Source organism: Puntigrus tetrazona, chromosome 6 (assembly GCF_018831695.1).
Source record: "Puntigrus tetrazona isolate hp1 chromosome 6, ASM1883169v1, whole genome shotgun sequence".
Lineage (NCBI taxonomy): Eukaryota > Metazoa > Chordata > Actinopteri > Cypriniformes > Cyprinidae > Puntigrus > Puntigrus tetrazona.
In genome coordinates, this window is record NC_056704.1 from 1397478 (window position 1) to 1415066 (window position 17589).

Here is a 17589-nt window from a genome sequence, read left to right on the forward strand (position 1 = left end):
TATTTAAAATTAATTTAAGAAAACGTGGTACTGCATTTACTAGTGCTGTAATAAAAACAAGGCTAAATAACAATGTTCAAAACAAATGAATAAAATAACAAATGCAACACAAATTACTACAATTGAAAATATAAAAAAATTTTAAATTTTAAGAAATACTAAAGTCTACTGAAAAAACACTGATGGTTAATGATGAAACTGTAGGCGTTTCATAAATTGAAATTTAACAGGACAGTATGAAACTTGGCTTACTGTGAACGATTCTTCAGTGCTCTTTATTTATATGTGTCTTGTTGCATGTCTTCTTTCATTCAGAAAGGCGTCGCGCTGCACAAGTAAATGGCTTGTGAACCCTTTTTTCGTGATGACTCCACAGTAAAATGCGTAACACTTCACTCTGATCTTCAATAAAACAACAGTCATCTAATATATTATTTAAAACATGCCTGTTTGTTGAGAGGTTACAGCATTACTTGACATCGAAGAGGATGATTCGAGTAAATATTAATGTTAAAGGTGTTCAGCTGAGAAAAGGCTTGTGAACCGGATGAACTGGAGAATTAATATTTACGTCTTTGTGGAAGGTTTTCTCGTGGTTTTAAAAGACTCTTTGGCTCTAACTGGAAACTATATTTTTGTTTCGACTGGTCTGATGGATTCAATACTCTGTCTCTAGCGGCCTTTGGAAGATGCTTATGTCGGATTTGATTCTTCCTGAAGGAAGTTCTCTCTGTATTGGTACAGTACAGTGATGTGCGGCTGCTTTTTGTTTTCATACCTGAGGACCTGGATGATCCCCTGCGTGTGAGAGAGAGAGAGAGAGAGAGAGAGAGGAGAGCTGTGAAGCATGAGGCACGTCTCATCAGATAAGACATGCTGTCAAAGTCTGATCTATGTCTCCTTCAGCGCAGGAGAGGGTGTGCGCGGTGACCCGGTCACTGTGAGGGAGGCAGAGAGAGAGAGAGAGACAGATCAGGAGACTGAGATAAACTCAGCCTAACACACACAGGCTCTCTTTGTAGGTGGAGGGGAGCAATCTTTGCTAAACACGGCTATCTTATCCACGCAGGGCGGCGTAATGGCCTGTATTTACCGAATAAAAGAATGGGGCATGCTGGGCAGTGTTTTTTTTTTTTTTTTTTACAGGGATTCAATGTATGTGTGTGTGCATGAGCGCATGGGAACAAAAAATCATAAAAATAATATCTCTTAATGCTGCCACAGTAAACAGTGGCAGCATTAAACCAAGACCAGTCAACCATTAAAAAGTCAGTAGCTATAGATATAGATATAAAACATATGTTTCTGTGTTATTTCTACTAGCGAGAAACATATGAAACAGTTGGAACTGAAATAAATCTATACATATATACTACAGTTCAAACATTTGGGATCGCTTATGTTTGAGTAAAAGTAAAACAGTAAAAATTGGAATATACTTTTTAATTTATATGTTATTTTTTTTGTCCATTAAGTCTTGAGGGACAAGAATAATTTTTTTACAGGATTATTTAACGTAAGTTTAAAAGAACAACATAAATTTTTTTTGTTTTTTAAATATCCCTCCAATCTTTTGAATGATAGTGTACATATTTTATTTATTTTATCCTGAGTTTGGATGTCATATCTAGAATGCACGCATGCATATTTCTTCACATTATTACACCGAAACTTACAAAAGTCCAAAGGCTTTCATCACGGTGTAAAGCAGCCAGCAGCTCTCATTTAGTGCTTAGTGAAGGAACTGTAAAATGTTTAATTGCATCCAGAGTCTGCGCTTCATTTACCCCCTGCTGAATGAAGCCAGGGTCCAAACACATGAACGCAGCTAACTAGGACTTTATATTGTGGCACCTTTTATTCTTAACACAAGATTTAGCTAGGTCATAAATGTTTGCTTAATGTTTAATATGATGTCTGTGTTTGTTGATCCATTGAGAGCCCGTGTAGTCTGTGATTTATGGAAGCTTGTTAAGATGGTAAGATAATTGCAACTTTTTATGTCATAATTCAGACTTTTTTTCTTAGTTTATTTTTCACTATTCTGTCTCTATTTCTTACAATTGAGAGATACAAGTCAGAATTGTGAGAATAAGATGTCTTCATTTATTTTGTGGAAGACTTTTGTAAAATTCTCTCTATATATATATATATATTACGAGAAACAGAGACTTTGTAAGTATTCAGGGTGCTGCCTCGTGGTGTGTGTGTTTGACATTAGTCTGAACAAACCGGCTCCTGGGAATCCAACTGTGATGAAATATGAGAGAGAGAGAGAGAGAGAGAGAGCTGGCATCAGGTCATGCTAATGGAAGCTTTTATCAGCTCAAAATGAAGGCTGAGACTCAAACAGAAAATGACCCTCAATGTGTGCTGACTGATATAACAATTTAACAGCACAAATAGTTGGCGTGGCGTCATATTTCATCATTTCCCTCATATTTGCCCGAGCCTGAAAGGCAGTCATGTAGCATCTTGTCCACTATGAGGAATGTCTGATATGACATTACTCGCTTCTCTTGGCTCTTATTGTGAAGAGGCATCAGTGTCAAAGCCAAATTACTGCTCATCTTCATCACACGAGAGAGAAAAAGCACTCAAACTCCAGACCTGTGGCAGCTGAAGGCACTTTGCATGAATATGATACACTTTGGTGTCTCATGACATTTGTAAAACCATTAGAGGCACAAATCGCATTTTCTTTTGTATAATCTAACAAGTTATTACCCTGGAGAACTAGATTGTTTCAAAGTACTCTGAACGTGCCGCTCTCTGTAGCACAAAAAGCAACATTTGTAGCATGATTTTAAAGTGCGATGCATGAGAAGTGACATCATTTGGACTCTAAACATAAATATAGAATTTTTTTTAATTGTTTTTACTTTTCATGACTGCATTCGAACCACTCAACATTAGATTTTTGTCGTTGCAAACCTGGCTTCTTCTACAGAAACCTAATTTCTAAACTTGCGTTATTACAGGAAGAAGCATAGTTATTGTTTTTGCAATTGAAATAAAGATAAAATAAAATGTAAATACTGGATGAAAATGAACAACGTCGCATTGGCACCTACTTGATATAAGTCTGTATAAGTTATATCTTTGATGAAAAGAAAAAAAACTGCAACATGGAAAGAGCCTGAAACTATTTTAAGAAGCAACAAACTGTCATATGTACCTCAACAGTATCTCCTCTCACAGTAAATTACACACCGTGTCTGTATCAAAGCATCTCCGTGCTGTTTCTGAGATGCTCAGTGCTTCAGACTTTCCCACTAAAAGACTACTGAAGAACCAGAGCGCATCTTCTCTGTGTGTTCGGGTGTTTGTGAAGCTGAACCACATTAATGACACAGAGAAGGCGGGAAAGACTGCATGAGCCTCTACAGCATAGACACACGTGTGTTACAGATGAGCCTGAAGGGTCTCACACAGTACTCTGAGATGATGGACAGATACGTGCAGTTTACAGGCGTGCAGGTTCAAGCGTACACAGGTATAAAATCATAAAACACACTCAATGGTACGCACACACACACACACTTTTTATAGAGACTCCAAAAAAAACACAAATACAGGAGACATGAAGCGCTCGGTATTTCTCAGTCTCAGAGGTCCAGAGGTTGTATAATCAGGAAAAACTAGTCACTGCAGACTAATTTATAAGGTTTATGGCATCCAGTCTTTGAAAGATGTCATCCCAAATCTCCAGCTCTCGTAGGTAGACGATGAATGAATGATGTCCAGAATAAACCAGTCCAAAGTCTGTCTCTGTGAGACTATAAATTGCAGTGCAGAGCTGGAGACGTTTTGTGTTTGATGAGCAGTTCGTCTCATCAACATTGAACCGCTTCTTTTGTCTTGTTTTAGCTTTCTCATCTCTCGCTGTGTTTATAAATTCACTGTTTTATGATTAAAGCGTTTTAGAAGGGCCTGAAGGCGCCGTGTATTTTATTTGCTGTTAGTCAGCAAGGTTATGGAGCGGAATATAAATCCCTCCATCAGTGGCGAGATGGCAGCGCTTCATGTGCATCTGGGGCAAGACAAAGCATTGACTGAATATGCAGCTGCCATATAAAGAGGAGAAATCACCCTGCTGCCCTCAGACGTGTGCAGGAAGTGAGGCTTTGACTGGCAGACGCAGGTTCTTTGAGCTGTGTGTGTGTGTGTGTGTGTGTGCGTGTGTGTGAGGGAATAAGGGGAAAAATGTAATCCCTGTGTGAGGTGCTGAATAAGCAGATATCCTCTAACCTCTGAAGGTGAAACTTAATCTCTACTTACTGACAGAGGACTAAATCATCGGCTACAGCACCAGTGTGTGTGTGTGTGTGTGTGTGTGTGTTACAACCTATACAACCATTTACCCTCTTAACTAACCAATTTCACTTTTTCTGTTCCTCACATGAACACACATATAACAGTACAATGCATGTTATAATAATGATACAATTATATATATATATATATATATATATAGGACTTGTCACAATATATATATATATATATATATATATATATATATATATATATATATATATATATATATATATATATATATATATATATATATATGTGTGTGTAAAAACACTAGCTTCTCATTTTTTTCTATTCTGTTCTATCATTTGTAAGTGAGGTCAGCATTTTTTATGGATAAGCAGTCTCTCCTGCACATCAAGCTTAAAATCATCAGTATATTGTACACTATTTTTATGAAGAAATCCATTGTAATTCTTTCAAATGTAATGTATTCCTGTGATCAGAGCAAGGTTTTCAGCATCAATACTTCAGTCTTCAGTTTCATATGATCCTTCAGAAATCATTATGAGATTTGCTGCTCAAGAAACATTTCAGATTTTCTCAGTGCTTTATATGTTTTTGGAAACTCTTGTAGATTTTTGTCAGGATTCTTTGATTAATAGAAAGCAAAAAGAACAGCATTGATCGGTTAAATAAATGTCACTTTATTGTCACTTTGCAAACTAAAAGCAATGGCTGCTCACTGTATATATCCATCTAATGACCCTTTGTTGTCTAAATAGGTGGTTCTCGACTAGAATAACCTGCGGTATCTTACCATAGTACAAAACGAAGCGTGTGTGTGTGGCAGCGGGACTCCATGGACTGCGTGAGTGACTGCAGTGTGTCGTGGGAAATGGGCATACGGCAGGAATACGCCTCCATCTGCCTGGTGAAATACTGCGCATGTGTTGTGATTGTAGACGGGAGGCTCACAGCTCCTTCGTTCTCCCTCTCGGCCTGTTCAAGTGCTTTCGGCGATGGTTTTGTGAATTGGTGTTCTGCCATTGGGGAATGAATTAACATCTTTATGAAATTTCATACAAATGGATTTGTCGCTAAAATCTTTTAGATTTATCTTCCCTCATCTCTCTAAAGATAAGTGCCTGCACCCTGAAGATGCAGTATATATACTACACAACTCAAATGCATCGCCGCTCTCTCTCAATCTCTTGTCCACCGGGAGCTTTGTTTTTCCATTGAATGAAGCTGTTTATTTTACCTGAAGCTCTGCTGTTTTAGTAGAGGGAACTTTAGATTAATAACTGGTGGGCCGTGACCTAGATATGAGTCCTTGGTCTGTTTTGAAAGGGTGACGGAGTACAGGGAAAAATAATTCTGAATGCACATTATAAAATGCAAATAAGCATATAATTGTGTTTATGGGACAGTTGTACTGAATCCATACTGTCTTTTTTCAGTGGTCTTTTTGCAGGTTGCACTGTTGCAACAGTCGATGGTGAGTCAAATGAATCATTGATTCAACCAATTTGTTCAAAATCTCAGTAAGGACTGCTAAAAGCAACACAGCGGTTTTGCTATTCTTTTTATTTTTTCACAAGTTTTATTCAGTTCTCGTTCTTCTTTAATATTGATGAAATATTTATTCAAAGTCAGTAGATGTATCAGCTTTCAAAAGGGAGAAGAAAACTTGCCATATCTTTTGTTGCCAACAACATTTAACAGTTAGTCTTTTTTTACCCAATCGATATTGGTTCTTAAATCCAAAGATATAAAAATGAAGTTGATATAAAAACTGACTCATGTGTAATTTAAGTCTTCATAAACAATCCTTTTTTAATGCTGATTTTTTTCTATCTAAAAATAATTATGGCTTTGTTCTTTATGAATTCATACTTCATACTTTCATTCTTTACCACAAAGCTTTGTAAAAGAAGTAATGACTTAAAGGGATAGTTTATCCAAAAATACCCCCAGGGCATCCAAGATGTATGTGACTTCAAACTAAAACTCGAACCCTTGCAGTCTGTCATATAATGCAAGTCAATGAGAACACAATCTTTGGGAGTTAAAAAAAAACATGCACAGACAAATCCACATTAAACCCTGCGGTTTGTGACGATACATTAATGTCCTGAGACATCAAAAGATTGTGTGCCCATTGACTGATCGTGTTATATGACTGACAGACTGCAACGGCTTGAGTTAAAAACCTTTGTTTGTGTTCTACTGAAGCAACAAAGTCACCTACATCTTGGATGCCCTGGGGGTAAGCAGATAAACATTACATTTTCATTTTTGAGTGAACTATCCCTTTAATGTGTTTGTCTTTTGTTCAGTTCATTAAAGATAATGTGCTCTAAAACATTGCACGGACTAAAAAGTAATCACAAACCACTGGTGAAGCACTTAAAAGCCATTGTTCAGAAGGTGCGACTCTTATGATGCAGCCGGCAGCCTGCATCTCTCTTCCTGTGCCCTACATATTTATAGAGGCTGATGTTGAGCTGTCATGTGCAGCTCTGCCCTGTTAAAGCTCTCCATCTGAATGCGGGTCTGTCTGTGTCTGCCTGTACATCCAGAGCCGTCCCTCCATCTCTCTCTCTGTTGCCTTTTCTTCTTTATTAATGAGTCGTGACAGTGATATCACTCTAAACAGATAAAGAGGCGTCTCTCTCAATGGTGGTCGGCTCTGGTAAACTCTGCGTTGCCACAGGCAGCCTATCCATCATGCCTTAATGTGAGATGTTGAAGTCTTCCCACTTTTCAGGACTCAATGACTCCCCCAAACACATGCCAGAGATAAGACGGACTACTCGAACCGGGGAATAAAGCAGAAAGCAAATGCGCTTTTTGAGAGAGGAACCCCTGCCACGCCGCTTCTAACTAGCATTTAAAAGCGTTAGATGATTCACGCGGTCACATTTCCTCTGATCTCCTGCGAGAGAGAGAGTCTGGAATTGTGGTCTAGCTGTAAAATGATAATTAAAGCCAATGTGAAACTCAGTTTGCAACCTATTTTCCTTGCATTTCCAGGTGAAACTGCATATTCAACAAGAGAAAATGGATAGGATGCGATTTTATCTATTGGAAATGGATTATATCATGAAAGGTGTGAATTACATGCCTTTTGTAATTATTTGTGAAATCTGCTTGCTATTTTTCTGTGAAAAGTATTTCAAAGTAAATCCAGTTTGATTTTCTGAGGGTTGATTTCATAATTCGTTTAAGGATGCAAGTAAGAGCAAGAACGACTGTGTTGTCTCCGTCGGTTAGCTTTTTACGATAAGTTCTAGTTTATAAACAGCATATGCATGTGAAATTTATTCAATCTTTGAGCATTTCACAATTTCAAAGACACCTGTACAGTGCGTGAGAGTAAACAGGTGTTGGTTTGGTGGATTTTGTGTACTACAAACATCTGAGCGTGTTTGCTGTTTTTCATTCCTACAAATACACGCGGGAGTGTTTGTAACATTTTTCACTTGTTCCAGATTTCCAGCCTTTGTGTGATGCTAAAGTTTCCCCTGAAAATGCAGACTGCAATATGTCACACGTCTATATTCAATAGGAAGAAACTTCAGAAGGGTTTTGGCAGATATTCGTGGCCTCCTGCCGTTCTTCCCGAGACGAACAGCCTCCCCACACACTGAAACGAAACCCCAGCATCGGTTTTCCTCATTCTTGCAGTGTTTTGCCTGAGATGACTATCTTTAGATGCTCTGATGGGGTTTTTTTTCTGTGTTTGTTTTATCAAATGTACCAGCTCGAATCTGTCAGAGGGAAACTAGATCTACAAGAGCGGTGTTGGCGAACTGGCAGGACCTGGTTGTGGAACGAATAAAGCTAGAATTATGACCTTCTGAAAATGATGTAGTTCTCAGGGAATAAAAAACAAATTCACATTAGGCACCAACCATATCACACATTCATCATGCTGTGAAAATTTAGGCTTTAAAGTCGCTTCCACAGATTCTCTCATCCCTGCAGTGAATGAATTCAAAGAAAATACAGAAGGGCCTTTTATGCTTCAGAAATCCTGCATTGATTCTAAATTAAATCATCTGAAACTTTGAAACTTTGCACGCAGAACGAGTGTGGAGGACGTATCCTTGAATTATAAAGACACACAACAAGCTGTTTCTGTAAACATCTTACTGCTTATTGACCACAAGAAAATGGGCTTATATGATCAGTTACACCCCAGACAAAATTAAAGCCAACATCGTCCGGCTTTAAAAAGATTTGATGTGACTGATAGGAAAGTGAGAAACACCTTGACCAGGTACAGTCTGGAAACTGAGACAAAGCTTTATGTCCTGACTAAATGCTTAAAGTTGAATGAAAACCTTGAATGGTATTAAACAGACATGTCACAACTGTGACAGTGCACTGAACGATGAAAAAGCAACAGCATGGTATGTCTCTTCCTGCCATCGTTTGACCTCTCTCTCCCCCTCTCTCTCTCTCTCTCTCTCTCTCTCTCTCTCTCTCTCTCTCTCTCTCTCTCTCTCTCTCTCTCTTCTCTCTCTCTCTCTCTCTCTCTCTCTCTCTCTCTCTCTCTCTGTCTCTCTCTCTCTCTCTCTCTCTCTCTCTCTCTCTCTCTCTCTCTCTCTCTCTCTCTCTCTCTCTCTCTCTCTCTCTCTCTCTCTCTCTCTCTCTCTCTCTCTCTCTCTCTCTCTCTCTCTCTCTCTCTCTCTCTGTCTCTCTCTCCCTCTCTCTCTCTCTCTCTCTCTCTCTCTCTCTCTCTCTCTCTCTCTCTCTCTCTCTCTCTCTCTCTCTCTCTCTCTCTCTCTCTCTCTCAGGAGGCCATCATCACCGGCCTGCTTCCTGAAACCACATATTCAGTGACAGTGGCGGCGTACACCACTAAGGGAGATGGAGCACGCAGCAAAGCCAAAGTGGTGACCACAACAGGGGCCGGTGAGATTGTGTGTTTAAGGGTTCAGTGAAAGTTTAGGTGCATTTAGAGATAAAAAGTTAAACTGTAGTTATGATGTAAAAACTCCACAAACATCCAGACTCGAGCCCACAACCACCTCACAGTGACCTCAGTTATCTCTGTAGCTGTTTTTGTAGCTCTATACCATTTCATCATCTGAACAGTCAGGCTGAGTTATTGTAAATTAAATTAAATTCATTCTTGTTCTAGAATAGGAGAGGATATATCTATTTAGTTTCTTACAAAAAGAGCTAGAGTGAAATAGGGTGAACATGATATTGAAAAAAGACGTTTTACTCTGAACACTTTGTTTTGAGTGTGGACATCCTTTAAATACTGAATAATTAGGTAATAATTTGTGTGTCCATACACATTGGTATAACTCAATCCTCTTGAAAAATTAAAAAAAAACGTTTCATTTGAGTTTTCATAGATGAACTCCTCACTGTCTAAAATGATATAGTATAGCACAGCACAGCACAACACAACATAAATGATTTAAATGATTTTACCATGATTATTATTAAGTAAAAATGTTAAAATAAGAAAGATATTGCAATTTTAAAACACCAACCTTGGTAAAACCTTGGCAGTTTGCCTATAAATAAATACTTGCACTGCTGGTTTCAGAGCTAAGTGTTCATCATTTCTGCATCTCAGAGCAGCTTGATTCACAGTAAATGAACCAAACCACTCTGGGAAGCTGAAACAGTATATCATGAGCTGAATGCATGTAAATGAACAGCTCTATGCTTCAATATGAAAGTGATTAGTTAAATCGCAGCCATATTGCAATATCGATTTTATTTTATAGCTACAGCCCAAATGCTACACCAAAACGCCACAGTTTCTGAATGTAAAATTCAGTGATACTATTATAGATAGCCTATTATTTTCATATAATTGTATATTGTATGTTAAGATCAATTTTAATATGCCAATAAAATACTAAAATATTAAAATGAAGCAAAACAAAACATTAAATGTTTACTTTCAAGAGCCGTCAAGTATTTGCAAGAGTAGATTCTTAATTACAGTCCTCGCGACCCACCGCTCTGCATATTTTGTATGTCTCTGTCTGTTAACGCACCAGCTCATTAGAAGAGAGCTCCATGCATGATCCCCGATCAGCACAGTCCCTACGTAGTGTTCATTGCGCCCTACTCCCTAAACAGGGGAAATCCATTAAAATTACTCTACTTCGGAACATTTATTCATGGGTTTGTTCCGTAAATAAATGAAAACGCACACTTTAATGCACTTTGAATGGACTGTATAAGTTCGCCTCGAAGTGGAATCATGGTGGAACAACCAGTGATGTCCACTTTGCCGGGCACATGAACAGAACAAACCTCTAAAGCGACAAGAGAAACATACAAAATGCGCAGAGCGGTGGGGCGCGAGGACTGGGATTGAGAATCGCTGACGTAGAACGAGAACACAAGGACGCAAGATAGCTGAAGAACGCATAATAAGAAACTGCCTCTGAATTTCTTCCTATTTTGAAGAATGTGTGTAACCAAATGTTTTTGGGTGAACTATCGCTATATTTCAGTATTAGCCGTGACTGTAAAAGAACAAATATTCTCCCATCTCTGTCACTGGTAGTTCCTGGCAAGCCCACCATGATCATCAGCACCACCATCGGGAACACAGCTCTGATCCAGTGGCAGCCCCCTAAAGAGATGGTGGGCGAACTGATGGGCTACAGACTGCGCTACAAGCGTGAAGAGGAGGAGACCTACACCACCCGTGACTTCAGACGCACCGACGACCACTTCACCGTCACCGGCCTGCACAAGGGCGCCACCTACATCTTCAAGCTCTGCGCCAAGAACCGTGCGGGAAACGGAGAGGAGTACAGCAAAGAGATCAGCACCCCCGAAGACCTGCCCAGCAGTTACCCACAAAACCTCAGAGTGGTGGGCCTGACGACCACCACCACCAAACTGGCCTGGGACCCTCCGCCTCTTCCCGAGAGGAACGGGAAGATCATACGCTACGTGGTGGTGTACCGGGACATCAACAGCCATCAGAACCAGACCAACGGGACCGCAGAGACACAGATGACCATCCAGGGTCTGCAGCCCGACACCACCTACGACATCAGGGTGAGGGCGTTCACGGGTAAAGGAGGAGGTCCGATCAGCCCCAGCATCCAGAGCAGAACCATGTCTACCTCCATGCCTGGTGAGTGCTTAAGGAGCTCTGAATGACGTCCGTTTTCATTATCGCTTCTTTAACGTCTGCATTCATCCATCAGTGCTGATGAAACCGCACTAAACTACTCTTGCACTGCAATTCAGAAGTGATGCTGCATCATTATTGAATCTATAACATCATAACGAAATGATGGTTTAGTTGAGCTGTGGGTTTGAATTGAATTGTGCCGTCTGAATCGAATTCGATGAGAGAGGAAAGAAAGAAAACACATCTTTTATTGCGCCATCTTCACTGGTTACACGTTGCACATAAAAAAACCAATGAGCAGGTTTTTTTATTATTTATTTATGAAACAGTCACAAATCGGTTGTCAACTGCAAAGCAGTTCCTTCAGAAGTTAAGAATCATTAATGGAATTATTGATAATGAAAGCAAAACTGGAACTTAAATCGATCTTAAAGCTCTAGACAGTGTTATTTTAGTATCATTGATATAATCTAAGATACATTTTATTGTCATATTTCATTTTAACTTTAGCTAAACTTTTTGCAGTTTTGTAGTGTTTGGCCATTTAGTGTTCTTTAATGCTTTTATTACGTTTTAGTTTAGTTTAACTTGTTTTCATAAGCTTTAACAGTTTAATACGTTTTTATATCTTCTTTTATTTAAGCAGTGAAGATGTTTCAGTAACCCTGGTAGAAAGGGTTTCTATCTCAGGAGAAAAATTGGAGAAGCAGGAGATTTCGATTCATTGTCAAACAAATAATTGCAATTAACGATTGCAAATGTACTTATAGTATAAGCCTAATAATTTATTCATATTTTCTTTGAAAAACCCATCTCCATTTGCTCTCTGTTGCTGCTTAAAAGCCAGACATTAGGACTTTAGAGATCTCATGGTGGTTTTTCTTTGCTAATGATTTGGTATCAACGAGATTTTAACAGTGGGAGGAGCTTCTGAGTTCAGTGTAATAAAAATATAGTCAAGCGGCTGATAAATACCTGACACTGATGCAAAATCTTTAATTATCTTGGATAAGATGCGGTTCAGTGTGTTCGTGAAGTTACATCCAAAATTCTGTTTCTGTCGAAAATGTGTTACATTATAGCTGTAAAGTGTGCATTAAAATACACTCAGTAGAGCAGATGGTTGGAGAGGAAGCAGAAACAGTTTGTGGACGGCAAACTCCACATACAGCTTGTCTTCTGCAAGAAGGATGAAGGGTTAGTTCGCCCGTATGTCATTCCCAAACTTCTGTCAGATTTTTTGGACGAACATATGGACAAACTTTGTGTTATATTTGAGCTCACCAGCATCTGTTTCCATTTATTTTCATTTCATATTCTGCTTAACAATTGTTTCTGCTTTCCATAGGTTTGGATCTAGGCCTTGTGATTATTGATTAATCAACTGGTCATATTTATTTGATTTAATTTAAATGTACCATTTGAAATAACCATTGAGATTTAAATAAGACATTAGGCAATCAAGGATTAATATTATTTAACATGTGCATCAAGCCGAACATTATTGGTCCTTTTCACACAGTTAATTATTTTATTTTATTTTATTTTATGTTTGCTTGGCTTGGAGGATTAATATTACAGATGAACATGAAGAGAAATATTTACATTTTTAGAATATTGTTATTAGTATTAAAGAAAAAACATATGGGACTATTTAATCACGTTTGCAAGTAAAATAGAAATTATGCATATGCTGTGAAATGAGCAAAACAGACAAAAAATGCAATCTGTAATTACATTGAGCATTAAGCATTAGCCCAACATTCATTATATGGAACAACAAGGGTGATAAAATGAGATAATATCATTTATTTTGTGTGAACTGTGCTTGTATGTATGTTTGTGGAGATGTCATCTCCATTATTTCTGACATCTTGACGTCCCTACAGCGCAAACCACATGCAAAGAGGAGATAATTGGCTTTGAATTTTCATGTGTGGTTTGAGATAAAGGTCTTGAGATGTTACCATGTGCAGCATGTTAATCAGTGTGCTCTCGTTACGCAGTGATGCAGTTCCTCTGGTCTGGAAACCCGTCTGTGGCATGCAGTAACTCTTTTATTTTCACATCCTCTGCAGAGTTCACCAAAAACTTTGGTGTGAAAGCTGTGATGAAGACCTCTGTCCTGCTCACGTGGGAGGTACCAGAAACATACAAGTCCCAAGTGCCTTTCAAGGTGAGATGCAGCCGTGATGAAATAGAAATGCAGTGTAAAAGGAATGTCATGAATTAATGAATTTGTTAACCTGTGCGTTCCCTGCTGTCAGATCCTGTATAACCAGCAGAGCGTCGAGGTGCAGGGCGACCTGAAGAGAAAGCTGATCACGCGCCTGCAGCCGGACACGGATTACTCCTTTGTGCTGATGAGCCGAGGGAACAGCGCCGGAGGACTGCAGCAGCAGGTCTCTATCCGCACCGCCCCGGACCTGTTCACCACCAAACCGGCCCTTAACAAACAAGATCCAGAGGAGGGCGGCAAACTCACCATCACGCTGCCCAAAGTGCACAACAGCGCCCTCGTCAGGTCAGTCTGAGGTTCATAACGGCATGAAAAAACGTAACTCCGTAATCCATAATCTTCTGCAGTGAACCGCTTTGATCGTTATAGCAACCCTGAACTCCTGAGTCGGAGGGACGCGCGGCACTGTGTTCATTTACACATGAGCCGCTCACGATCCAGAGTTTTCAGTAAAAATGCTGCTGCATAAGCTCAGTTTTGCTTAAGTGAATCTGAAATGCAACGCAACAACCGTCTTCCCAAACGTTTTACTTATTAATAATAATAATGCATAAATCAACAAAAGAGATCATTTATAAATCAACAAAAGAGAAAAGACGCTTTAAAGTTTATTCCCAAAAACTTTTTTGCTTAACAATTTTATTATTGTTATGTCAAACAAAATCCAACTATTATTGTTATTATTATTATTATTTTATTGAAATACTTTTTTATTTTACAGTACAAGAGCGTTATTACAATTGAAATATCGTTCTTAATTTTTTTACTTGCAGTAAATATTAAAACATGCTAATATTATTTGTATAAAATTGTTTTGTTATTATAATAGTTATTATAATTTAATTTTTATTTTACCGTACAGTATATTATTGTAGTTGTTTTATTTCTTTGTTGATTTGTATTATTTAAATATTAGTAAAATAAAATACAATAATTAAAACAGTTATTATTTTAAAAATAATAACAATTATTATTATTTTATTTCATTTTATTATAGGCGTTATCAGATGTCTGAGTGAAGTGTAGCTGTGAGTAACATTGCTTGGCTGTGAATAAATATGAGAAGAAGAAAATGTTTTACAAATCTGCATTCTGACCATATATTATTTATTTTTCTCTAATGCTATTATAACATGATGCATTAATTGTAGCTGTGCTGATGATGATTGATACGTACTTTACATTTAATTAAATTTACAAAATACATTTTGCTGTAGACGTACAGGTCGAGATGAATAATTTCCTAGGTTTCTATTTCATCTTCTCACTGAGTATCCACATCTTTTTTCTTGTGCCATCTTTTATTCATGTAGTTGACAGATTTGTTGTTTTCGCATTTGACACACATAAAAAAAAACTGTAAAGCTTGTTTTTCTTTATAAAAAAAATCTGGATATTGTAGAATTGTCTATTTATATTCCCCCAGTGGAAATAAATGGGTAACCATGGTAATCAGGATTTCCATCGTACAAAACTATGTTTTCTGTATAAAATGCATTGTGGCTTGCACATGATCAACAATACCAGAGATACATTACTGTACATAGTGCTTTGAAAATAAGCAGAAAAACACACAAGAAAAAAATTATTTTGCATTGACTGACGTCTGATGTAAAAGTCAAATCTACTATAATCATTACAGTATTGTTGCAGCAGTGCTGTTTTTCCTCAAAGTTTATCTCAAAACAGCTCCGAGATGATATGTTCCGGCTCTCAGGCCTTGTTTTCAGGAGTCTCAGAGATCAACCGGCGCACATAGACAAGAATCCTGTTCTTCTTTGGGCAAATATTGGACCTTTGTGTTTTAGCAAGACTGAGGTTGAAGGTTAATACTCGAACACTTCTCCTCCCAGCTCACAGGAGCGTCTCACGCGGCTTTATTCGCTGCAGCGAGCTGGATTTGGTGTAATGCGGTGCAGTCTGAGCCGACTGAGCGCTGCCTGCAGGATCGGTTCTGACCAAAGACAGCTCAGAACTGCTTTAATTAGAAACTACCAGACGTGTTTCCTCATCAAAGCCCGAGCGAGATTGTTAGCGGCAGTTACATCAGACATTATAGACATCACACATATCAAACAATGCTCTTGTTTGGGCTCCAAATGAGAGTGTGGGAATTACTCAGCCGATAATTGGGTTTCAAGTGTTTGTTTCAGTCACTGAACGAGCCGCAGGCTGCAAGGCTGTCATAGATTCATTTAAAAATGCAATCAGCGGTGTAATGTCCAAACAGACCGATTGATCACAAACAAACACGCGGGACCTGTGATTAAACGCAGATAGAAAGGTCTGTGAACTCATCCGAGATGAAGAAGGACATGCTTTTGAACAGGTGTAACTTATGAAGATTGTGATTCGTGTAGTGTAGTGGTGACCTGAGCGGGACGCTACTGAGTAAATGTGAAAAAGCACAATCCTTTAAAAGTTTGGGGTCAGTAAGATTTTCTTTTATTTACCGAGAAAGCATTCAGTTGATCCAAAGTGACAGTAAAGACGTTTGTAATGTTACAGGAGATTTCTTTTCAGATAAATGCTGTTCTTCTGAACTTATATTCATCAAAGAATCCAAAAAAATCAGGATTTCCACGAAAGTATGAAGCGGCTCAACGGTTTTCAACACAGATGATAATCAGAAATGTATTTTGAGCAGCCAATCAGTATATAAAGATAATAACGAAGGATCGATTCAGCTTTAATTACATAAATTACATTTTTGATCGAATAAATGCAGTTTTGGTGATCAGAAGAGTCTTCTTTCAGAAACGTTAAAAACTTTATTTGCATGGAAAGGAAAAGCTGATTGTTGTTTCTTTGTTTTCCTCTCAGGTGGTTTTATGTAGTGGTGGTGCCAGTAACCACATCCACTCTACGGCGTTGGGAAAACCCGGAGGATATGGATCTGGATGAGGTGAGCTTGTGAGGATCACATACAAATAACATGAACAGATGTTTCACACTGCTTATTTATTTTATGATCATGCATCAGTACGATGCAACTATTTTGTTGTTCCACTCGTTATTTTTCTTCTTCTGCATTGTTGAGACACTCAGGCACTTTGAGGACTCTTAAAGAGCTTCTCTTGGCATTTTTGCCTTTTTGTTATTACTACTGAGCTTTCGGCTCCAGCACAATTCTGCTTTCTCATGAGTTTGCTTGCTCTCAATAAAGTATTGTCTGCAAAATAGGAGAAACTTTTCAGGTGCTGCCTACTGAATATCAAAATGCAGCGGCGCTGTAAAAATCACAATGGTGTCACCAGCATTTTGAAACAGCCCATTTTCACGCAGCCGTTCTCCCCCGAGTTGCCCCTTATTTATGAGCATTGCCGAGTCAAATGAGAGGTGTATTATTGGATCGTGTGTTGTGCTGGTGTTTATCACCGCGCTGATATTATACTCGCTGCAGCCCTACTTTTTTCTGCCGCTAGACCCCATTTGTTCAGCTGCAATCCTGCGCCCTTGGATTTGATTCAGTCTCCACCAAATGTGCTTTACTAAAGCTAAAGAAGCAGTACTCTGTTGGTTATTATGGGTGTGGGGAGAAAGAAAAAGAGAGAAAGAGTGAGGGATGGAGAAACGGGAAGTGGTCTAAAAAAAGAGACACATGAAGGTACTGGAGGAAGTGTGTGTGTGTGTGTGTGTCAATTGAATTAATGATGCCTGTGACTGAAGCACCTGGGGCTGATATCTGACCTCTGACCTCTGGGTCACAGTCCAGCTGTTTCATGGACTGAAAGTGCCAATCAGCGCAGACTTAGAGGACTGCTGGCCGGTATAAATTGTTCAAAAGTTTGAGGGTGGGTGTCATTGTTTAAAGAATTGTTGAAAGAGCTTTCTTCTACTCAGCCAGGCTGCATTTATTTGACCAGAAATACAGTAAAAACAGCAAAAATATGAAATATTATTACAATTCAGAACAACTGTTTTCTATCGCAATATATTTCAAAATGTAATTTATTCCTGT

At 38.6% G+C, this 17589-nt stretch overlaps 1 protein-coding gene across 15 annotated transcripts in view; it reads left to right on the forward strand.

Annotated features, from left to right (window-relative positions):
• The window catches only part of ptprfa (protein tyrosine phosphatase receptor type Fa), a 172969-nt gene that overhangs the window by 126095 nt on the left and 29285 nt on the right, over nt 1-17589 (forward strand). For all 15 annotated transcript variants that reach the window (XM_043241099.1, XM_043241101.1, XM_043241106.1 and 12 more), the window contains 5 exons: nt 9063-9180; nt 10808-11389; nt 13468-13565; nt 13657-13913; nt 16452-16533. In XM_043241099.1, coding sequence (XP_043097034.1) covers nt 9063-9180; nt 10808-11389; nt 13468-13565; nt 13657-13913; nt 16452-16533 — 1137 coding nt within the window. The remainder of the gene's footprint in view (nt 1-9062; nt 9181-10807; nt 11390-13467; nt 13566-13656; nt 13914-16451; nt 16534-17589) is intronic.